This window comes from Cynocephalus volans, chromosome 16, assembly GCF_027409185.1.
Source record: "Cynocephalus volans isolate mCynVol1 chromosome 16, mCynVol1.pri, whole genome shotgun sequence".
NCBI lineage: Eukaryota > Metazoa > Chordata > Mammalia > Dermoptera > Cynocephalidae > Cynocephalus > Cynocephalus volans.
The window spans coordinates 47,884,601-47,908,976 of record NC_084475.1 but is presented as its reverse complement, the minus strand read 5'-3'; the positions used below and the strand labels follow the sequence as shown (position 1 = coordinate 47,908,976).

The 24,376-nt window shown below is 40.4% G+C and overlaps 1 protein-coding gene across 5 annotated transcripts in view; it reads left to right on the top strand.

Annotated features, from left to right (window-relative positions):
- Nucleotides 1–5,286: 5,286 nt before the first annotated feature.
- Nucleotides 5,287–24,376, top strand: part of PLGRKT (plasminogen receptor with a C-terminal lysine) — a 59,821-nt gene continuing 40,731 nt past the window's right edge. Inside the window, exons 1-3 of one of the 5 annotated variants that reach the window (XM_063081131.1) lie at nucleotides 5,287–5,391; nucleotides 6,420–6,533; nucleotides 8,352–8,438. In XM_063081131.1, coding sequence (XP_062937201.1) covers nucleotides 8,358–8,438 — 81 coding nt within the window. In that variant the 5' untranslated portion in view covers nucleotides 5,287–5,391; nucleotides 6,420–6,533; nucleotides 8,352–8,357. The other 4 variants (XM_063081132.1, XM_063081134.1, XM_063081135.1 and 1 more) reach the window with 4 other exon arrangements.

Sequence of the window (24,376 nt, the reverse complement as noted above, 5' to 3'; positions counted from 1 at the left end):
AGTATGGAGGTTCCTCAAACAATTGCAGATAGATCTACCATACGACCCAGCTATCCCACTGCTGGGAAAATACCCAAAGGAATGGAAATCATCAAGTCGAAGGTATACCTGTTCCCCAGTGTTCATCACAGCACTCTTTACAATAGCCAAGAGTTGGAACCAGCCCAGACATCCATCATCGGATGAGTGAATACGGAAAATGTGGTATATCTACACAATGGAATACTATTCTGCTATAAAAAAGAATGAAATACTGCCATTTGCAACAACATGGATGGACCTAGAGAGAATTATATTAAGTGAAACAAGTCAGGCACAGAAAGAGAAATATCACATGTTCTCACTTATTTGTGGGAGCTAAAAATAAATAAATAAATACACAAACAACCTGGGGGCGGGGGGAGAAGACACAACCATTACAATTCCTTGAAGTTGATACAAAAAGCGAACAGATATGAGGTTGTTGGGAGGGAGGGGGGAGAGGGAGGAGGGAGGGAGGTTTTGGTAATGAGCCACGATAACCAACCACATTGTATATTGACAAAATAAAATAAAATTTAAAAAAAGCCATTAAACTGTACACTTTAAAGTGGTGAATGTTACGGTATGTGAATTAGATCTCATTTTTTTTTAAAAAAGCTTTATTGAGGTATAATTGACATACAATAAACTGTACATATTTAAAGTGCATTTAGTACATTTCAACATATATTTATACTTGTGAAACCACCACCACAATCAAGACACTGAACACATCCATCACTCTCAGAATTTCCTCAGACCCCTTTGTAATTCCTCCCTCCTATGCCCTATCCCTGGGCAACCAACGATCTCCTTTCAGTCTGTAAATGTCGTCTATAAATGAAGTCATACAGCATATGCTCTTTTTGGTCTGACTTTTTTTCACTCGGCATAATTATTTTGAGATTCATCCATGTGGCTAAGTGTACCAGTGGTTCATTCCTTTATTGCTGAGTAGCATTCCTTTGTGTGAACATACAACAATTTCTATCTCTGTTCACTGTCAATGGCCATTTGCGTTTTTCCAGTTTTTGGCTTATGCAAACAATGTTGCTGTGAACATTGGTGTACAAGTCTTTCTGTGGACATATATTTCTCTTCCTTTTGGATAAAAACCTAGGAGTGGAATGATAACCTTGCCTTTGAAGGTAGAGTATTACCCCTTTAGCACACAACTTTTTCCAGGTTCAAATGTTGGGATTAGTGTTTAGACAAATCTCTCCAAATGTACTAAATGCTTGGTCTGTGATATGAGAGAAATTTAGATGGTGCAACAGTAAATATTATATGTCAATTTTATATCTTGGTGACCCTGATTTTCTTAACATGGGAGTGCAGGTGTCTCTTCAATATATTGATTTCATTTCCTTTGGGTATATACCTGATAATGGGATTGCTAGGTCATAAGGTAGTTCTATTTTTAGTTCTCTGAGGAACCCCCATGCTGTTTTCTACCAAGGCTATATCAATTTACATTCTCACCAAGAAATATGAAGACAAAATACACACTAGCACAGAGCTGGGACTTAAGCTGTGAAGTTGAAGGAGGTCCACACGGACTATAGGCCAAGGGCACAGGATGACCAAAAAAGCACTGAGTGACACCTACCTCACTCTTCAACTCCACTACCCTTTCTAAGGGAACCTCTTCCAATTTCTCCAGACCACCCAACACCTCCAGCCAGATAATAACTGACATGAGTGATTTAAAGTTATTGAACAAGTTATTCACTTGAATTAAAAAGTGAGTCAGCCCCAGCCCTCCAATGTCTACTTCTGGAGTAACAGCTGTAAAACGAGGACAATGGAACCCACCTCTGGGAATCATGAGCATTCATTAATTCACCACATGCTTATGAAAGACCTGCCATGTAACAGGTACCATGGTAGGTTCTGGAGTACCATGGTGAACAAACCAGTCTCCACACTCAGGGAGTGGACAAGCCAGTGAAGAAGACAGACTAGACACAAAAAAATATCTGTGCTGGGTGCTACGAAGAAACATAAGACCAGGAGGGGCCAAGAGTACGATGAGAGGGGTTATTTTGGAGAGAGGATCAGGGAAGAAGGGTTCCCTGCGGGACAGGCATGTGAACAAAGATAAATCTAAATTTAAAAAAAATCTCTAGGTAGGGAGAGAATAGGCTCTGAGTCCACTGCTGCCATTGTATTACACTGTCATGGTGTCACTGTTGAGGAATGGACAAAGTCCAAACAAGGCTTGTACAAAGCTCCAGTGATGATTGGCTGGTCCAGATTGTGCCTAGGCTACAGACTTGTCCCAGGATTGGAGTGAAATGTTAAAATTCAGTTGTTGGGGAACACCATCCTGGAATGTTTTAATATTAAAGAACTTCTAGCCTCAGTCCCATACTGTGTGACTACTTGTAGTCTTTCACAGGCTGAGGTTCATGGCTAACCCTGGTTCCCAGATTAATGAGGAAATTCACATCCTTATGAAAGCATCTCTTTTAACGGAAATATCTCTAAGCACATCTTGAACTTTCAAATCTTTATTTTTTGAAAAACTGCTACTTTATGGAGGTACAGGGAAATACTGAACAATTTTACCATACTGGGGTAGGGAGCTTTTAATGAGTGGAGGATTTTAAGTCAATTATCTCTAAAATGTTTATACTACTTAACCCAATATTTCTAATAAGAAAAGCTATCTATCTGTATGAAGATGGTCATCATTATGTTATTGACAATGGCAAAAACCCAGAAATATCTAGCTGAAAATCATATAGCTTTTAAAAATGGTAAATATGAATGGTATGTAATGAAAATACAATTGGAAAGAAACCACATACCAGTTAAAGTTATAGGCCATTTGATATTGAAATAAATTTCCTTTACATCCTTTTACTCTACATCCTATAAGAATGTGTTCAGTATGTATGCTAAGAATTTTCTTAATTCCCTGGGCATATATTCTCATGGTCACTTCTTTTTTTCACTTATATTTTAAAATTATGAACAATATCACACATACAAGAGTACTTATATTGTGTGTGTACAGTTTAAAGTGTATCCATTGGGTTTCCATCAGGAATCACAATCTTACTCAGTTGGTTCTACTAAAGAGATGTTAATGAAGACAAATTTAAAGGGATGAAGTTTGGGTTAAGAGAACCATCAAGTTGAGGCATCCAGTCTAGCGATGGTAGAATATAGATCAAGAGAGGAAAGCATTTCCAGAGCCCAGTGAGCTGGAAACATGGAGGAGGGACCACTTGTCAAGAGCTGCAGTTGTGGAGGAACACAGCCACCACCATATCTCTAGCCAAAAACAGAGAAAGAATGAAAAAAACATACCCTGATGTCTCTTTTCTCCTGCCTCCCATCTACTGCGAGTGCCTTCTACTGTCCAAACCAAAATGGAAACCAGCTGAGGAGAGCCCAGGTGATGCTTCCCAAAGAGGTCAGCTTCTGGGGTACAAGTACAAGGCAGGGAAGGAAGGAGAATGGATACAAGAGAAGGACAGATGAGGCAAAGACCTCGTGACCTAATCACCTCTTGAAGGCCCCACCTTTCAAGTGCCATTCTTGAACTTCCCATCCTCTTACTACTGTTATGATGGGGATTATGTTTGGACATGAATTTTGGAAGGACAAACATTCAAACCATAGCAGGAGTCATGCATAGTTCTCCTTGCCCTCCCTTGGTAATTGGGATCAATCATTCCAATTCCATCATGATGAGGAACCAAAATGACCAGAATGCAGTTTCAGCTTCTAATTCAATACAACCATTTCTGAGTCCTCTAGTGGATGCATTTTTTTTCTCTCTTGAACTAGAACTTTCAAACATAATAAATCCAAGGTTGGATATTTTCTATTTTTACCTCCAGGCATTGTGCCTAGGAGGTGACCAATATAGACTGTATCAACATGGCTCCTTTGTCTTCTGGCTTCCTGGTGGATCCAGCCAATGGAATACCACAGCAGGATATCAGAGCATAGGAGGACAGACATGGGTCTTTCTTCTCCATTCTGTCTCTGCTTTGGGCTGAGGTCCCAGCAGTGGCTACAACTATAGGATCTCACCCTGCTTGACCAAAGGTTGGCATTGATGACTACTTTTCTACTTTTCTGTACTGAACAACATGGCTTCTGTTGGGTACCCTCTTCAGCTGCAGCTGTCACCTGGTTTTAGTAACTGCTCCTTCCCCCTTGTCTCTTCAGGCCTAGAGTTAGTAACAGCTTCCCACTGTTTATTACTGTTTATTGAACTCTATGTGCCAGACACTGTGCTAAGTGTCTAAATACATTATCTAATTTAGTCCTAACGACCCACAAAATTAGATGGCTTTAGTCCTATTGTAGAGGTGACAAAGCCACAGGATGACAGTGACAGCACTGGAAACTGAATCTAGGTGTGTTTATGTTAGAGTCTGTGCACTCATGCTGTTCCCTACTTCTCTTAACTTAACTTCGCTTAAAAAACTTAACTTCCCCTAAAAAAGCTCCACATAGCTTTGCTCCTGGCAACCCACCCGCTCTCACGACTGGAAACGGATATGTTATTGTGATTTCCCCTGCCAGCCAGTCAGCAAATAGTGCCTAGAGTGTGGGATCCAAGCTCTAGAATACTGAGGGCTGGTGCTGAGAACATGGATCAAGACAAGGCCAGGAGGGCGTTACGGTGTTCACTCACATGCTGAGCCTGGAGGAGGTGAGGCGCCTGGTCCCCTGATGTGGTGGTCAGCCACGGTTAATGCAGGGACCTTCTTCATGGACCTTCCTCAAGGCCAGAGACTGATGAAGTCTAAGCTCTTCTCCCAAGCCATTTGGTAGCAAAGGACAGACTGCCAGTAGCTCTCTCAGTAAGGCTGGGAGAGAGACTTGGCTCACTCAAGATAGAAACTGCTGTTGGGGTGAGAAGAAATGGACATCTCTCGGAGCCGTAGGGGAGAAAGATGGCTCTGTGCAAGGAAGAATTAATAACGCTGGCCGTCTATTCTTTTTCAATTCCTGTCCCACTTTTTTGCCACTTTGATGGTGGCAATTTTATAGTTGAGGAGGAGACTTAATTGAGATTTCCATTCTGCTTTCTCTGCCTCCCCTCAAAATTCGACAGCAGAGTCGCTTCGGTTTTGAATTTGCCGCTTTGACCTGCTCCTCCCACCTCCGGTCCCAGGGAGCCTTGCTCCGGAAGGACATACCTCGCCTCTTTCAGGCGTGCGGGCCCTTTAAGGAAGCCGAGAGCCGTGCTGATTGGCTGAAGCTCGTCATCCGCTGTCACGGCCAGCCAATCCCGAGGCTCTGCGGGACAAGGCCCGGTCCCGGCCGCCGTCCAAGGGAGCCCGGGCCTGGAGGCCTCTCCGGGGATCACTTTGTCCCCGCGCTTCCGCCGCCCGCTGTGCAGTGAGTGAGCGCCGGCCGCGGGCGGGTGGGGAGCTCCCGGGCCCCGGGTTTGCCAGGCCGCGCCGGGGTCGCGCTGCACCTGAACGCCCTCCCTCGACTCTCCTACCGTCCCTAGTGGTGCTGACAGGGTATTGCCAACCTCGTTTCACGAGAGCCCGTTCTGGACGCATGAATTCGTGATCTCTCCGTATCTCTATAACCGAGTTGGCAAAAGTAGGCAGAGTAAAATCAACGGAAATCATACCGTTGTGGAAAATACCCAAATTACAGTAATTGGGTCCAAGGAACCAGGGTGGAGTTAATTACAGAAAACCCACTGGAAGCTGTGGTGTGAGCTGGAATTTGCAGGGAGAAGTGGCCTAGTTCGAATGGAATGCACAGGTTTATTGAAAATGATTGTGATTATGCGACGAGTCATAGAATTCAGATAATGTGTCATTTGATCAGGAAATAAGTCAGTGCAGAAATGTGGATGACAGACGTCATGAAATTGTTATTATTATTTTTAAAGTAAGATCAAATCCAGGTTCCCAGGGTGTAACCAGAGAAAGGTTGGTTGGAACTTGCGGCCCCAACTTTCCTCCGCACAAATAACACCTTCCTATAGTGATCTGTAGCACAAGTGAGGCAGGGCTAGGGCATTAAAGGCCCCTTCCAAGGTCTTGAAATTTTTCATTTTCAAAGGAAAAATGAAGAGAGAAGAGGCCCATTCTCAGCCCTCTGAGATACACTGATGTCTAAGCCGTATAAGTAGCAAGAAATTTGTTACCCATGATAAGTTGTTAAAATTTTTAAAAGACCTTATACAAATGAGTGAAATCAAAACTATCCCTATTGCAAGGTCACTTGTATTTATTTTCAGATATATACTTTGTGAGCAGGAGAGCGAAAGCTCAGAGTATTCTGGACACCCTAAGGAATATTCCCAGACTTTGGGAAATGGCTTTGGTAGAAGTTGGGAAGAAGAAGAAGTTGAAAATACTGAAATTCCAGGTGAAGTTCACAAGGTGTGGTGTGCTCATTTTCAGGTGTGGTTCCTTCAGGGAAGCTCTTCTTCCTGCTTTAACCTTTCCACCTGGGAGTGTCCCCTAAACGCATCCGAACTACAGGTCCAAACCCAAGAGAGCAAAGCCCAGAAAAAGGTAAGTCTAAATCCTAACTGTCCAGATAGTTCCTCTTCCCCAGGTGATTGACATGAGGACTGTCCCTTTACTTCAGGGGAGATCCCATCTTCTCACAAACAAGAGCACTCTAAGTGAAACAGCTCTATGTGTGGCACATAGGGTGTTGGCCTGGAAGAATGAGACTAGAGGACACTTGTTTTCTTTTTAAGTGTTTGTGGCAGATATAAAAATTCAATTATTCATTCGTATGTGGCAGAAAAAAAATGAGGAAGGGCAAGTGGCCTGAGCCAGTTTTTCTTGTATCACTTGTGCTTTGTGCCAACATTTATGGGAAGCAGACACCACAGACACTGTCAAAATAGATAATATATTGTTTCTGCCTTTAGACAAGTTCTGGTATGCTGTTGGAGACATTCACATGGGGTTGTCAAAATCTGGAGAAAGGAGAGAACTGCTAGATCTCCTGGCTCTCAGTGAGTGGCCTCTAACTCTGGTCACAGGATGCTGGAGTGGGACAGTGACAGAGGGGGAGGAGAACCGCATGATCTCCCAGGCCCATTTAGGGCGGTGTCTTTACTCACCAGTAGGTGATTTGGTCTCCTGTGCCCCACTTTGAAGCTGACCCTGACTCAGAGGCCCCTGTAGCTCCACGGTGTCTTTGGCCAGAGTACAGGGAAGTCACTGAAATCTGGCTTGCAGCTCCCACTCACCTGGAGCCCCATTAGCAGGGGAAACTCATTCCATCTGACATGAAATATCCTCTCTCTTCCCCATCTTTGCCTCAGTTAGCCAGAACCCAGGATTTCTTGATGAGGATATAGAAAGTAGGAGCTCTGTTTGGGCTTCGCACAGAAGACTTGTGAATCCTGGCTATAAAGCATAAGACTGGCCATTCTGACCTGAGGTTCCACAACCCTACTCAACAGCCTACAAAAGAGGAGAGGTATAGGACATTGCTGAAGAGGGTAGAGCAGTTATAAGTTTCCCCTGAATTTTTCAGTCTTCTGGAAGTAAAATCAATACCGAGCTGAAGGTTTTCTGTACTTACCCAATGGGATTAAGAACTAAAATTGGAGTTCTGGCCCACTTTGAGTTGACAGCCCACTTAAGAACTTCTTAGGTAAGATAAGATGAACAGTACCAGGTATTCATTTCAAAAGTGCGTCTCCCAGGACATTTAAGAATCCGTATGTTTTTTCTCCTTTGTGAACTTCAGTACTAGCTTGGAGAGAACAAAGAGAAGCTGGAGGAGGATGGCTAAGGAATGTTGGCAGTGGGTGGATAGAAATAAAGGGCATGTAGGAGAGGGGCAGGGAATGTGGTGAGACTGCAGGAAGAATGTTGGTATACTGACCTGATCTCGAGACACCACAATCTTCTTAAAACACAAATGCAAGGAGCACAGAGAAATCTGTTCTTTTCAGATGCAAAAATTCTGTTGTTCCACTGTACAGAAGGTAAGAGGATGAATGGTATCCAACCTACCCCTCACAAAAAAGGACATTTTTTTTTTCTTTTAAGTATTCAGTTCTTTGAGATTTATAGTGGGAAGAAAAATCAGAAAACGTGGAGTAATATACTTAAAGAACCTGGAAAGATTTCGGAAGCCATCTAGTTCAATCAGCTGGTCTTAGGTAAGTAAATGATGGCCAGGCTGATTAAGTATACCTGAGGTCTGACAGCTAGTTAGGAGCAAAGACTAGAATTCACACTATGTTCCTAAGTTAGAAAATTTTCTTTTTTTATTTTGTTATAAGCTCAGGATTGCCAAAAGCAGAGCATACAAAGATGCTTGTAGTATATTGTTTTATGTCTCTTTGCTTTTTTACACTTTAGGTCAAGATGGGGTTTATATTTTCAAAATCTATGAATGAAACCATGAAAAAGCAACAAGAGCTTATGCTAATGAATGCTCGACTTCAGGTATGTTTTAAAATAATTAAGCTATTATGTTGCAATGGCTAACATGCCTACCACATGTGCTCCAGCAATACATTCTCTTTGACCCCCAAAGATAAAATGCTCTTGGGGCTCCATCCTCAAAGCCAAGATGAAGTAGACTACTAATTACCTGGTCAATAGGCTTGCTTGAATCTCCAATCTAGATACTTGTATAAAATTTTCCATAGTGCAGGAAGAGATAACTGCTTACTGTGTATGGCAGACAGAATAATGGACCCTTAAAGATATCCATATCCTAATCCCTGGGGCCTGTGAATGTGTTACCTTACATGGCAAAAGGGACTTTTCAGTGTGATTATTTAAGAGTTTGAGATGGGGAGGTTATCCTGGATTATCCAAATAGGACCATTGTAATCTCAAGGGTCTTTGTAAGGGAAAGAGGGAAGCAAGAGTCAGAGTAAGAGAGAGATTTGAAGATGCTACACTGCTGGCTTTGAAGATGGAGTAAGGGTCATGAGCCAAGGAACTCAGGCAGCCTTTAGAAGCTGGGAAAGGGAAGGAAACAGATTCTCCTGTAGAACTTCCAGAGGAACACCATCCTGCCAGCACGTTTAGGACTTCTGACCTCAGAACTGTTAGATATTAGATTCATGTTCTTTTAAGTTACTAAGTTCACAATAATTTTTTTTTTTTTTTGGCAGCTGGCCAGTTATATATCAAACCCTGGACCCTGGTGTTATCAGCACCATGTTCTAACCAACTGAACTAACTGGCCAGCCCGAAGTTCATGGTAATTTGTTACAGCAGCAATAAGAAAGTAATAGGGAGTGTGAAAACGTGAACTGTTAGATATTAGATTCATATTCTTTTAAGTTACTAAGTTCATTATAATTTTTTTTTTTTTTTTTTTTTGGCAGCTGGCCAGTACAGGGACCAAACCCTGGACCCTGGTGTTATCAGCACCACACTCTAACCAACTGAACTAACTGGCCAGCCCGAAGTTCATGGTAATTTGTTACAGCAGCAATAAGGAAGTAATAGGCAGTATGAAAACTTGACGCTGGATTTATACAGTGGCTGGATAGAAAAGATCCAAGCACAGTAGAAGATGGTCTAATTGCCTACTACAGATTGTCAAAAAGTATTTTACAATGTCAGAAGTCAAAATCAAGAGTTAAAAGTTTGACCTGAACTATTTTCCTAAGATTTCAGACAAAGATCTTTAGACATCTGTGGTCCATTATGGCCCTGTGAGTAGAGGGTCCTACGGCAAGGTAGTAGAGCTAGTGATTACAAATGAGGACCAAAACCAGACTGCCTGGATTTGAATCCCAGCCCCACCCTTGACTAACTGTATGACTTATGCCTCAGTCTCCTGACCTGTACACTAGAGGTATTAATATCCCCTTCAGAGGGATGTTTTTAGGGGTAAAGATGACATATAGTGTATAGAACAATGCCTCATATCTTTAGAAAAATCTCTCACTCTGCAAGGATTAGTTGTTGCTGTTATTATTGCTGTTTAAGATTGACAAGAGTGTCTCATGAAACAATTGAAAATATGGGCAACTGAATTATTGTAACAGAGTGTCATGACTAGAGGAGACCAGATATTAGGTATGTGAATCAGCCAGGTGTGTCAGATGCTAAGAGCATCCTGTCAGAGACTTCTGTAAATTATAAGGCTTTACTCTTATGTCAGTCCCCATGAAGTCTGTACAGGTTCTGGGATTTTACCCTACTTGCAAGCTAACAAGTTAGCCTGTTGCAGAAGACCAGAGACAACTATGTCAGAAACAGAGGACTTTATTACTCACAGCACAGCAAGCAGCATCAGCATGATATTGGTGTCAATTCTCCATGACCTCCAAGACTCACAGAGGTGAAAAAGATGGGCATGGGCTTACACAAGTGCTGTGCACTCGGTGGATTTGTGTCACATATGAGGAACATTGAGCTTGGGGAATCAACTGCTTTTATAGTAAGCCATGAGCAAGGGGTGGAGGGGAAGATGGGTGGAAGCTACTTTATCTCATTCTTCAAGGTTGTTCACTAAAACACAACCCAGAGAAATGACTTGAGTAAAGAGCCTTCTATTCTTGACCTGCCCAGCAAGAATGTGCAGGGACATTCAGGGCCCACTGTGGATTGCCCCTCCGAACAACCTGTCCCTTGGCCTGATTGTGCAGAGCTCTGAGAAGAGCTTTGAGTTCTGCCCACCCATCCCAGCAGCCAGGTTTTATATAGCTGGTGCTGAGGTCAAACAGCAGTAGTAGCACTATCAGCACCATCAGTTTTCAGCTTAGCTGAACCAAAGGCAAACCAGGCCCAAGCATTTAGGAGAATCTCTGTGAATCCAGGGCCATGTTGAGCCAGTAGCTTTGTTTCAGGTGGCAGAGAGGGAGGTAAAGTTTTCCCCAAAGAGGTAGCTACTACAGATTGAACATCCCAAATGCAAAACTTTGAAATCTGAAATATTCCAAAATCCAAAACTTTTTGAATGCTGATATGAACCTCAAAGGAAGTGCTCATTGGAGCATTTTGGATTTCAGATTTTTGGATTTGGGATGCTTGACCTGTATGTATTCTGCAAATATTCCAAAATCTGGAAAAAAAAAAAAAAAAATCTGAAGGCTGAAACACTTCTGGTCCCAAGAATTTCAGATAAGGGATACTCAACCTGTGCTCCTTAATGCAAAAAGTGAGACAACAATAGGGGCAGGCCAGCCATATCCTCAAACACATCATTTCCATTTGACCAGGAAATGGGCCCTTTCCTTAGAGTTGTTGTGTCCTAGCTGACCCACCCCAACATGGGGACATCAGTCCTGAAAGTCAGAAGGCCTCCACAATTAGTGTTTATCTTTAACAAGAGCTCCACAGCAGACCAATAATTGCTTCTCCTTTTTGGTGTGTTATGGGTTGAATTGTGTCTCTCTGCCCAAAATTCACATGTTGAAGTTCTAACTCCTGGTGTCTCAGAATGTGACTCTACTGAGATATGGTCTTTACAGAGGTAATCAAGTTAAAATGAGTTCACTAGGGTGGACCCTAATTCGATATGACTAGTGGCCTTATAAGAAGAGGAAATTTGGACACAGACATGCATATTGGATGAGTGAAATCTGAATATGATGTTGGCCATCTGTAAGCCAAGGAAAAAGACCTGGAACAGAGACTTCTCTCATAGCCTTAGCAAGGAATCAACCCTGTAGGCACCTTGATTTTGGATTTCTAGCCTCCAGAACCGAGACAATAAATATCTGTACTTAGCCCTCCAGTTTGTGGTCCTTTGTTATGGCAGCCTTAGCAAAGCAGTGCAGGGTGTATTTGGTGCCTGTGTCCAGCAGATGGTGTTGCTGTACTGAGCAATGGCTTCTCTGGAGGTCTGCTGTGACCTTCCCTTTTTCTCCCTGGGGTTCTTCTGTTCCTATTAATTAGACCACCTGGGAGGGGTCAAGGCATCCCTGAATGGGAGATTCTCCTCTGGTGACTATGAGTTTTACAATACAAGCATGTAACACATCAATTTCATTATACGTTTATATGCGTGGGCAGGGGACTGTGTACAAATATCATAGTATCTTGAGTTGGCTCAAGGTCCCTTTAATTTTCCTTCCTCATTGAGAACTTTACTCAAACTCTGTCAGTTGAATTCAGGTGCTTTCCTCCCTGATAACCAAAGAGTTTAATTTAAGTACTTCAGGGCTTATCATAGTAGTTTCAGGGGATTATGCTGTTTCTCAGCTGGGGAGATTGGGAGTGCAAAGGGATGGGAGGGCTTTTGTCCTTTGGCTCCTCATCTAAAATGGGAGCTGCTTCCTCCCCTGGGCACCCCTGGCCTCTGGAGAGCACTGCCATTCAGGGGCGTCATTCTTTTAGCTTTTGCTGATACCACAGCACTGCCTGCCGTCCTCGGCACTCGGGACCACCTCAGTGCTTATCACACCCTCCTTCCATGGTACCAAGAAGACTTCAGTGCCTGCATCCAACAGAACCATGAAAGTTAGAGTTCCTCCCCTCCCTGAAGTTGCAGCACAGCTTTCCTCCCTAAAGCAGCTGAAGTTGGGGGAGAGGCGGGGTCATGAAGGGAGAGACCAGCTCAGTGCCAATAAGCAAGTCTTTGTGTTTAGCTTCAGTTTCAAGTGGCCTCCTGCTTAACAAACAAATGTCTGTTGTTTTTCATCCACCCAGAGTGCTATATCTTCCTTGCTGACACCACTTATTTCAGCTTTGGGGGCCCCTTGACTCAGCAGCCACAGCCATGTTGCATTGCCTTTCTGCTGGAGATCGGGGCTTGCTACCCCATTGTCATAACATCCTTCCAGAAGAGCGCATGCCACACCCCAAACCCCACCTTTCGTTCTCAACTTCATTTAACATGTAGGACAGTGAGGGATTCTTACTCAACCCTTCCACCCTCACCACCTCCTAGGCAAGAACATTTATTACCAGATCTCAGGGATTCTTCTCGTATCCTCTAATCCAGCCAACGAGGAACCTTGTCCTTTCTCTTCCAGAAAACCATTTCTCTATCAGCATCTCATCCTTATCAACAAAACTGTCAGGCCCTGTGTAGTATCTAAAATTTTACCCTACTTGCAACCTAACAAATTAGCCTTCTAGTGTTTCATGGATGCTGGCAGAGGACTTTTTAGTCACGGCACAGTAAGCAGCAAGCATGGTGTTGGCTCCAGTTTTCCATGCACTGCAAGTCCCATGGAGCAGATGTGGGTGAGCCTAGCTGGATGCTGAGATGGGTGCAGTGGGTTTGTGACATAGCTGAGGAATATCGAGACTGTGGAACCTACCACTTTTATCATGAGTTGCGAGCAAGCCTGCTCTTTGACTGGGAGATGTTCCCTCATCGCTCAAGGCTGCTCACTGCAGACACAACTCTGGGAAGAGACCATGGTAAAGAGCAGTCAGGGCTTGCATACTTGGCCTTCCCCTCAAGAATGTGCAGGAAGACTCAGGGCCCATGGTGGATTGATTCTCCCAGCAATGTGTTGCTTAAGGTGACTAGCTTTTCCTTGTTGATCTACTTTATTATTTATCTTTTAATTTCATGGAAGGATGACCAGGAGAAATCAACACAGTTGAACCAGCCTTCCAACCCTGAAACTACTTGAGCTCTGATGCTAACTAGGGCAGCCTAGAGAGAAACATTCTCATCCGTGGCCATTGTGGATGATTGGATTGTTCCTTGAATGCTCGTTATTTAAAGGAATTAAACTTCCAGCATCATTCTTGGGGTTCGGAGCTGTTCTTTCTTTTTTTTTTTAAAAAGTATGAGATATTTGATACATGCAACAGAATATATTTATAATAAATGTAAGTTATGATGCGTAATAAAATGAATACCAAAGAACCCACCACTAAACTTAAGAATCATGCTATCACAATACCCCTGAAGCTACCCGTGGGTTCCTCACTACTTGTTGAGTGAATCCAAACAGCTAAGGCTGGGCTGGAATTATCCTCATGCCCCACAAGTCCCCAGGACTGAGAAGACTCTGCAAATGAGATGGACTGGGTCCCTAGGGTGGAAGATGACATGTTTTTATAAGGTCTTCAAAGATGAAGTTTAAAAAAAAGTCCTGGTTGAAATACCATGCCTAAATGATATCTTTAGCCTGTGATGGCATGCCTTTTGGCTGTTTAATGGCATCCCAATAAAAGGATAAATAGAAGAAATAAAGCCAAACTATAAAAGTCTAATAATGAGAGTGTTTATCACTCAAATTCGGTAATTCCTTTTTGTTGTTTTTCTTTCAGAGGAAAGGAAAGAGATTCAGCTACATCTCTTAGACCAGTGGCCAGGTTCTCATTCCTGGCCATACATTCCATTCCTCCAGGGGCTTTTGGTTGTTTGGATTCCACTCCTGACCAATTGGATCTGTTCATGGATGGGTGTGGATGTCATTGTTATTTTAAGCTCTTCAGGGGACTGTAATACAAAGTCTGGGTTGAGAACCTTTGTCTTTTCCTTCTTTTTCTGTAATGCTACATAATCTTAATTGGTGATTGGTAGTTATTTGATGTAATTTATATTAGAGATGTAACCAAATAAGTTTTTGATTAATAATAAGTTAATCATGAATGAAATTAAATCAGTCACTGGGGTGTGGTTAATCATGTTTTATAAAAGGCATCAAATCAAAAAGTTTCATTTTATTATTAACAACTTTGGTTCAAATCATGATGGAGGGGATTCACACTACTACTTATATATTTTCAGATCATTGTCAAACTTCAATTCACTGCTTTTTCCTAGCCTCTGTTACTGAGGATGGCGAATGGGTGGCTATATTCAGTAAAGTACGGATCACTCATGTAGAAATGAATACTTTCTTAAAATGCCACTAGATGGCACACCTAAACTAATTTCTATCACCTGAGTGGCAGAAAAGCATTTTGATGTTACAAAACAGGATGGAAACTGGAAGTGTAAAGATAAGAAAATGAAGGAAGAATAGATTACACAGGTCCATGCTGTTGCTGCAGTGCAAATAAACTACAGTGCAATGTAAAGATTAGTTGAGCAGTGAATAAATGTTTATTCATTGTTTTCTGAGTTTATGCAACAAATTCAAGATAAAAAAAAAAGAGAGAGAACCAAAATTTGATCTGTGTGTATATTGTTAGAGTTTTATGTTAAGAAAATAAGGCATAGCTGTAAACCAAAAAATATACTTATTTACTATGTGTAAAATAATCTGCTCCATGCTAAGTGGGATTTAGCAATGGCTAAGATATGTGGCGTTATATTCAAAGGACTTTTTATATAGTTTGAGGGGGAAGGGGAGATATGTTGCAAATAAGCATGTATTTGTGTATGTGTACATGATAGTCAGAATATTGGCCCCTTTGTGACGTCCATGCCCCTAATCCCTGGAACCTATGACTGCATTACTTTATATGGAAAAAGGGGCTTTGCAGATGTGTTTAAGAGAATAGACCTTGAAATGGGAAAGTTATCCCTTATCCATTTGGACTCATTCTGAACACATGAGTTCTTAGAATGGAGATACGAAGACAGAAGAAAGGTCTGAGAGACGTGATGTTGGTGGCTTTGAAGATGGAGGAAAGGGCTCCTGAACTAAGAAATGCAGGTGGCTTCTAGAAGCTGGAAAACAGTAGAATGTGTATTCTTCCCTAGACCTTCCAGAAAGTAACATCACCCTGCAGACACCTTGATTTTAGCCCATTGAAACTTGTGTTGGAATTCTGATGTCCAGAAACTTAAGATAATAATTTGGGTTGTTGTAAGTCATTAAGTTTGTCGCTACTAAAATCTTTAGACTTCTCTTATATGTGTCTTGTTTTTACTTGATTCCTTAAGATAATTAAGAATTTAGGGCAGGAGTAGGAGGAGAATTTCTAGAGAGAAATAAAAGCCCTCATGCATATCCTTAATGTTTAGTATTAAGGGAACAATCCAAAGTATCTTTAAACTTGAATAAATTCATTACGTGCAGAATAAAAGTGAATCCACAAATGTAGATACACATTACATGTAGAATTAAATGTGAAACCACATTTTAAAAATGTTTTATTTTGAAACAATTATAGATTCACAGAAAAGTTGCAAAACTAGTACAGAGAGTTCATGTATTTCCTTTATCCAGCTTCTTCTAATATTAACAACTTTAAAAAAATCATTGTACAATGATCAAAACCCAGAAATTAACATTGGTACAACACTATTAACTAAACTACTGATCTTTTTGAAATTTCACCAGTTTTTCTCCTAATGTTCCTTTTCTGTTCCAGGATCCTATTCAGCATCTCACATTGCATATAGTTGTTGTAGGTTCTTAGTCTTCTGCAATCTGTGGCAGTTCCTCATTCTTTCCTCAGCTTTTACAATAAGTACTTATGATAAGTTCTGGACAGCTACGTATCAGAATTTCTCTTACTTTGGGTTGTCCAATGTTTTCTCATTATTAGATTGAGGTTGGGCATGGTTTCGCATATTGTTATTAAGCCATAGGATGCTGTTGCATCTTTCTTATTGTGTCATACCAGAGGATACATGACATCGATATGTCTTATCACTAGTGATGTTAATCTTGATCACCTATTAAAGTAGTGTCCACTAAGTTTCTCCACTATAAAGTTACTATTTTTTCTTTTCTAATTAATAAACGTGTTTGGAGAGATACTTTGAGACTTTGCTAATATCCTGCTTCTCCTTGAACTTTTGCATACTGATTTTGGCATCCATTAGTGGAATCTTATATGCATCAATTATTGCTGTGGTGTTTAATGGTGATTTTGTGTTTACTTCATTCCATCTGTATTTGTTAATTGAAAGAGCTGACTCTTCTCCATATATTTTTCAATAATTTATATCCATATGGTCTCATGAACATTTTAGTCTATGGGTTATAATCTAGTACCATCAATGTTTATCTTGTGGCTCTAATTGTTCCTGATATGGCTATTGGGAGCTCCTTCCAGTTGGCTTGTATGTTCTCTTGACATTCTTGTACTCTTGTATTTTGGAGTACTTGCTTATTTTCTGTGATTATAAGATATGCCAGGCTCGCCTAATATTGCCCCTGCCCCAGGTCTGTAATTAAACACTCTGCATGGAGTTCTGGTTCCTTTGATCAGAGGATGGTATTTAGAAACCAAGATCTGAGCTGTAGGTGTGCTCATTGCTGTGGTCATTGTTCCTAGGTCCTCTCAGCCCATTGAAACTTTTGTTTCCTGACCCATGCGTAAACACAGACCCACATTTATTTTATATTTATCTATCTGTATATATGTGTGTACTTAAAAAAGCTCATAGAAAGATTCATATTATCTTTCAATTCTATTTTTCCATGAACTTTTTGAAGTACCCTCATATATTCTAAACTTTGAGCTTGTACTGATACCTCCAATTCTGATCTAGTATGAGAAGTTTCATTCTAGCCTTTTCCCTTTGTTTATTTGTAAATCCTTTCTTGCAGGTCTGGCTCTCATTATCTACAATATATTCACTTCAATCCTAGTAGGCCCATAAAGTTGTTTCAGAATTGCCAATACATACCCCTCTGAGAAACAGATTGACTAACGAGAGTACATTGTTTATATGTTCTTACATTTTTTGCTTTTTTTACAGAATCCAGTAAAAATACTGTTTTTGTAGGCTAATTAGATTAGTTCTTCCTGGGTTCCTTCAGTGTGGTTAGGTATTCATTTGTAGTACAGTTAGATTTATTTGTTATACTTTGTATTCTCTCCATGTTGGGTTGACTTTCTAGTTATAGGGCAGGGGAAGTATATGATACATTACTATGTTTATAATACTCAAAACTATACAAAAAGTACTCTCCAAGAAATGTTGCTCCCTCCTCAACCCTACTAAGCCATTCCTATTCCCCCTCTTCTTTATAATACCCCTTTTCTATAGGGTCACATCTTTCAAATCCTTCCTCCTCCTCTTTTGCACAATGAACAGATGCATGTGTATTTTCTTATGTGCCCTTCTTTCTTATCTGAAGGGTAGCATCTTATTGTTTACTTTGCTTTTTCATTTAACAGTATACCCTGGAAATTACTCCAAATCACTTCATAGAGGGCGTCCTCATTTTAAAAAGATGGTTGCATAGTACTCCTTTGTGTGAATGTATCATAATTTATTCAAATGATGTATGGGCACAGTGTTAGTTTTCTATTGCTGTACCAAATTATCACAAGCTTAGTCATTTAAAACAACATACATTTCTTATCTTACAGTTCTGGAGAACAGAAGTTTGAAATGGATCTCACTGGACCAAAATCAAGGTGTAAGCCAGGCAGGCATTCCTTCTGGCGGGTCTTTTCTTGCCCTTGCCAGTTTCTAGGGGCTGCCTGCATTCCTTGGCTCATGGCTCCATCTTTAAGCCAGCAGTATAGCATCTTAATTTCTCTCTAATTCTGACTCTCTTTTTCCATCTTTTGCCTATAAGGATACTTGTGATTATATATCCACCCTAGATAATACAGGATACTCGTTCTATCTCAAAATCCTTAACTTAACCACATCTGCAAAGTTCCTTTTGCCATTTAAGGTAATATCTTCACAGGTTCTGGGGGTCAGACAAGGGCTTTTCTGGGGCCATTTATTCTGTCTACCACAGGTACTTAGGTTATGTCTGCTATTTTTCTACCACAAACAGTGCTACAGTGAATAAACTTGTACTTTTATATTTTTGTATTGTTAGAGGTATATCTTCATGGTAGGATTGCTGGGTCAAAGGTAGATACTTATGCAAGTTTTGTTAGATATTGCCACACTTCCCTTCAGAAGGATTGTACCAATTTGAAATTGCCTGTTTTCCCAAAGTCTCACTAACAGAGTGTGTTGTCTTGCTTTTTAATTTTTGCCAGTCTGGTAGGCAAGAAATGGTATCTCAGTCTTGTTTTAATTTGCTTTTAATTATGAGTGAATTTGAACATTTTCTCACATGTTTGAGGGTCATTTATATATGTTGTTTTTATGAATTATCTATTCATTGGGTTTTTGTCCCCTCCTTCAATTTTTAAGAGTTCTTTATTTTAGGGGTATTGGCCTTTTGTCTGCAGAATATTTTACAAATATTTTCTCCCAGATTGTCACTTTGTTTATGATGACTTTTTTCCACCATAAAAAAGTTTAAATTTTATGTAGTCCAATTATTAATGTTTTATTGCCTGTGCATAGTAAGCAGTTACTTAAAAAGACTTGTCCTACATCATAGTTGCCCATGTTTTCATATGGTACATATATAACTTTATTTATATTTAGATTTCTAATCCATTTGGAGTTTATGCTCATATATGGTGTAAGATAGGGGTCTAATTTGATCTTTTCTTAAATGGCTACCTATTATTGGTGGGTGTTTAAAAGTCCACCGTTACCTCTTCTGATTTGAGATACCACCTTTATAATATACTAAGTCTCTATATGTACTTGGTTTTGTCTCTGGATATTCTATTCTACTGGTCAGTTTGTCTAGTCATGTACTAGTACCGCATTGTTGTAATAAGATATGCTTTTTAGTATATTTTAATGCCTGGGGAAGTAGGTATACTCTTATAGTTTTTCTTTTTAGTGTTTTCTTAGATATTCTTGCATGTTTGCTTTTCCATAGGAATTTTAGTATCAATTTATCTAACTCTACTAAATAGTTTGTTGATATTTGGGGGGGATTGCATTAATTTATATATTTATTTAGGAAGAACTGTTGAGTCTTCTTATCTAAGAACAGGGAGTGTTTTCCCATTTGTTTAACTCTATTTTTATATGTTCCAGAAGTTTATAAATAAATTACAGACTAACCAAGATTTTTTGGGTAAAAAAGTTAAATTTAAAAATGGAATGTCTAGTAAATAATTATAAAAGTATTCTTAAGTTGTATTGCTTACATAACTGGGAAAGGACTGTGTTAGCAGTGCATAGGATGTGGGGACAGTCTTACTGTGAAATGTGTACAAGACTGAAGAATAGAAAGAGAGGATGGTAGAACTTCCAGGCAGGTTCAGGTGGCATAGCGGAAAACCTAGAAAGGGAAACCAGGCCCCAGGCTGTTGTATACAGGGGTTTAAGGCCAGGGTATGGCTGCTAAGGACTTTGTTTTGTTTTTTTGTCGTTTTTTCGTGACCGGCACTCAGCCAGTGAGTGCACCGGTCAGTCCTATATAGGATCCGAACCCGCGGCGGGAGCGTCGCCGCGCTGCCAGCGCAGCACTCTACCAAGTGCGCCACGGGCTCAGCCCCTGCTAAGGACTTTGGATTCATTCTCCTTTGTGTACAATCAAAAGTTCACAGGCAATGGAGTCAGGCACACCTGAGTCAAACCCTGACTCCATCACTTACTGGTTGAATGACCTTGGATAAATGACATAGGCTCTCTGAGCCTCAGCTTCTTCATCTCTAAGATGTAGACAAGGATACTTAAGTGCTAGATCATGTGACAGAGTAGATACTTGGTCACGTTCCCTGCTTTTCTTATCTACTTTCTTCTCTTTTATTTGTGCATAGTCACTACTTTATTTTTTCTTCCATCTCTCATTTCATTCTGCATATTTTTTTGTTCTTCACCATTTTTATCCTTCCCACCCCTTTGTCTTCAGTTCTGTGGTCAGCCATATACTTTTCTAGTTTCTTCTTCCTGCTGCTTTGCAGGATGTTTAACATTTTAAATAATCAATCCTGACAATGGAGACAGGGGGCCACTTTGCCTGTGGGGCCACTCAGCCCCACAGCCTTTTGTAGGATCTCCAGATCCCACTGGGCTGGCTCAATCCTGAAGCATTTGTAAGTGTCCCCTCTAAAGAGATGGCAGAACTGAGTCATTCCAAAAAGTTACTGTGAACTGACCTAAAGGACACAGATGTGTTCCTATGTGCCCACCTTGTACAAAAAAGAATACCTGCTTCTTTATTTCTTTTGCATAGATATTTCAGGGTTCCTGTGATTTCTTTTCAAGGAAGTTTCAGAACAAAAAAAATCCCAGTTTAAAGAAGAGTTCGGTAAATAACAATTTGACTTGGGAAGTATGTGGAATATTGCAAAGGAATTAGTACAAATTTAGGAAGTTACTGAGTAGACATTATTCTGGAGAGCCAGAGTAATTGGAAAAATAGTTCCTCTCTCTTAAAAACCATGTGTTTATATCTGGCTGACTGTTACAGAAATTTAAGGTATGTTTTACTATAATCATTGAATAAAAATATTTCTTGTTTTTAATTTTTCCTGTCCAGAGATTTAACATCCTTTCCAATACTTAGTATTTACTTTATAATTAATACTGATTTGTATGTAACTATAATTTCTTGCTAACTTTTTTTAAAGTTAATTTAAAATTTGTTGCCTACTTTACTATTTTCTAAGACTTTTGGATGTGATCCAAACCAGAGCTCTAAAAAATCCTCTCATGCTGACTCAAATAATTATTTCATATAAATAAGTATCCAATTTGTTGATTATTCTTGGTGACCCTTTTTATTCCCTGCCCTTTTCTGCCCTGAGCCCTGGGTCTGACCCTCATCACTGTATTTCCCAGACTCCTTTGCCCTCTGGCTTCAGGTTGGGGTCAGCAGTGGGAAGCACCAACAGGAGACTGGAGGGTGGGGAGATAGTGAGGTTGGGTTGTGGTTCTGGCAGTGGCAGTGGGCTCCTAAGCCACAGATCCTTTTAAGCCTTGTCTCTTCCAAAGCTCCAGCCTCATTGTGTCTCATTAATATTGTTTCCTCCCCTTTCCCCTTCTAGACTGGAAGTGTTCATGACTTCCTGCTGTTGTCAGCCCCCAGGTGCCTCATCGTCCCTTGTGGTTACCTAATCCCTGTTCACAGTCAGTACCCAGTCCTTTCATTAAATTCTTTTTAGTAAAGCTCTTTTTAAGTTTAAGGGGGAGTGGCTGCTCTCTATTTCCAGGTGATTCCACTCAAACAAGATAATGGGTATGTTCCTGTTTCTATTATGAACAGCTATCTAGAATTTAAAAGGTAACTGCATTTATCAGAAACACTAAAAATGCACAATTTTAAGTTAATATGTATTAAACTGTAACAGTGCTATTGTCAATTGTAGATTTACTGTGATGTTCCCCAAAGTGCTTCAGATACTTGCTAAAATTACAAATTAGAAATTTGGGTCAGACTTTGTTATAAGTGTGTAGTCAATTTAGCTCTCTGACCTAGTTGGTACTTTCTTTTTTAATTCCCACATCTGGTATGTACATCAAGTTAAATTAGTATACATGCTGACCAAAGAGAAAAGACCTAGACCTCAAGCATGTAACATGGAATTTACAACAGAGCAGCTGCTTCTTTAATAAAATTAATGTCCTCTTTCAGATATAGATATTGGAACAACAGAGAAGTTATAGAACTACAACCTATGTACATACCTAGAAAATAAATTAAGTTAAACACTCTTTTCCGAATACCCATTTTTGATGAGCCATGGATAGCTCCTGACACTGCCACAGACACTGCTTCTGCACAGGTGGTCTGCCACAACCACTGCCACAGCCACTAGCCTCCACGAGGGTAGTTTGCCACCACAGCAGCAGCCACTGCCACCATGCAGCCTGCCAAATACTCAACTGCATTGACACGAGGAGAGTTACCAGTGGGCCCAGGGAAAGAGCTGAGTGAGTGCAGGCCAGTGACCTAGTGGCCCAACCCACAGGATGAATTACACTGCCACATGTGTTGGCAAACCTGGGAGTGGGAGGTATGTGAGCAGCCCATGTGACTGCCTTAATTCGGGGGGAGACACACATGGAAACCCACAAGTGTGCAGTGACTCAGGATACCCAAATAGTGTAAGGTAGAAAATTCCCAATCATCAACCTATCCCCCAGCTGGGGGAAGCAAGGACCCAGGAGGAGCCTCTTGCCCTATAGGAAAGAAGAGAAACAGTGCTCAGGGTCACCATCCAAACCAAGGAGCTCCAGTACACCCATCAGGGTCACAGGACACTAGCCAGAGTGACAACAAGCCCACCCAGGGGCACTCATCCTAACCAAAAAGCAAAAGGGCATGCAGGTACTTCTCCCAAGAAATCAAGAACTCAAGAGCTTACCCACAACCTAGATGAACCATCACAGTGTCACTAACCTCAGCAAGAAATCAGCTAAGTACCCCAGTGCCTGGGCCATGAAGGCACTCACGCACAGCTCTAACTATGAAAATAGATGAAGTACCCACATGGAGACTACACTACTGTGTCTACCCAGAACCAATATTTAAACACCCTCATCAATGGTCGATATAAAACACATCTACAGGAGGGAGTCTCTCTCCTTAAAGCCCTCTCTAGAGTAATAGAAGAAGCAACTGCTCTATTAGATAACCAGACATCAGTGTAGAGATACAGAAATATGAAAAAACAAACAAACAAATGACTCCACCAAAGGAATAATTCTCAAGTACTGGACCCCATAGACATGAAAACCTTGAAATGCCTTAAAAGGAATTCCAAGCAACAATCTTAAGGAAACTCAGTGAGATACAAAAAGACACAATTAGACAACACAATGTAATGAGAAAAAGTATCCATGATATAAGGGAGGACGTTTATAAGGAGATTAATACCTTAATAAAGAATGTAGCAGAACTCCTGAAATTGAAGTATTCACTCAATGAAATAAAAAATGCAACCAAGAGCTTAAGCAGCATGTTAGAGCAAGCATAAGAAAGAATTTCTGATCTTGAATATGGTCTTTTCTAAATAACATAGGCAGATAAAAAAGGAAGAAAGAAAAAGAAAGGATGCCTCTTCAATAAATGGTGGTGGGAAGGCTGGATATCCATATGCAGAAGAATGAAACTAGGCCCATGTTCTAGAATGAAACTAGAACTGTGCAAGAGGTGAACTACTCAATTTTCTGCTGTGGATCTGCTTTATTCCAAGAGCCACACAACAGACAATAGTGTTAGGAAAAGTTTCAGTGTGAACAAATTAATGTATTTTTATAGAGAAGCATAATCTAAAACACAATTTTTTCAGCCCTTCCTACATTTCAGCCCTTCCTACATTTAAACTAGTTATTGCCTTAATTATGATTTGTGTATATCTTTGGTGTCTTCTGTTAATTTCTGCGTCTTAAGCTTATAGCAATGTCAATTGCACAGATTACAGAAGAAAACATAAACTTTTATACTTGGAAATGATAGTCTTAAACACTCACTTCAGTCACATACACAAAAAATAAAATAAAAAATAACAGGCACAATTAAGGCCAGCAATAGCAATTTTTCTTGCTTAAGAAAAGTTTTAAAGTCAAAATACTATATTATTTTAAAGCTAATTATTTTATCATCTTATCTACTTGTTTTCTAGTATTTCTGAGGGTGAAATTTCTTCACCTTTCCTACACTTGTCCTTAAATTTAGGCAAGAATTTTAAAAGAAATTCCTTAGAATATTTCCGGGAAAAAATATTAGAATGACATTATACTGCTACCTAGCAGTGTAATTAAACATGTTAGCATT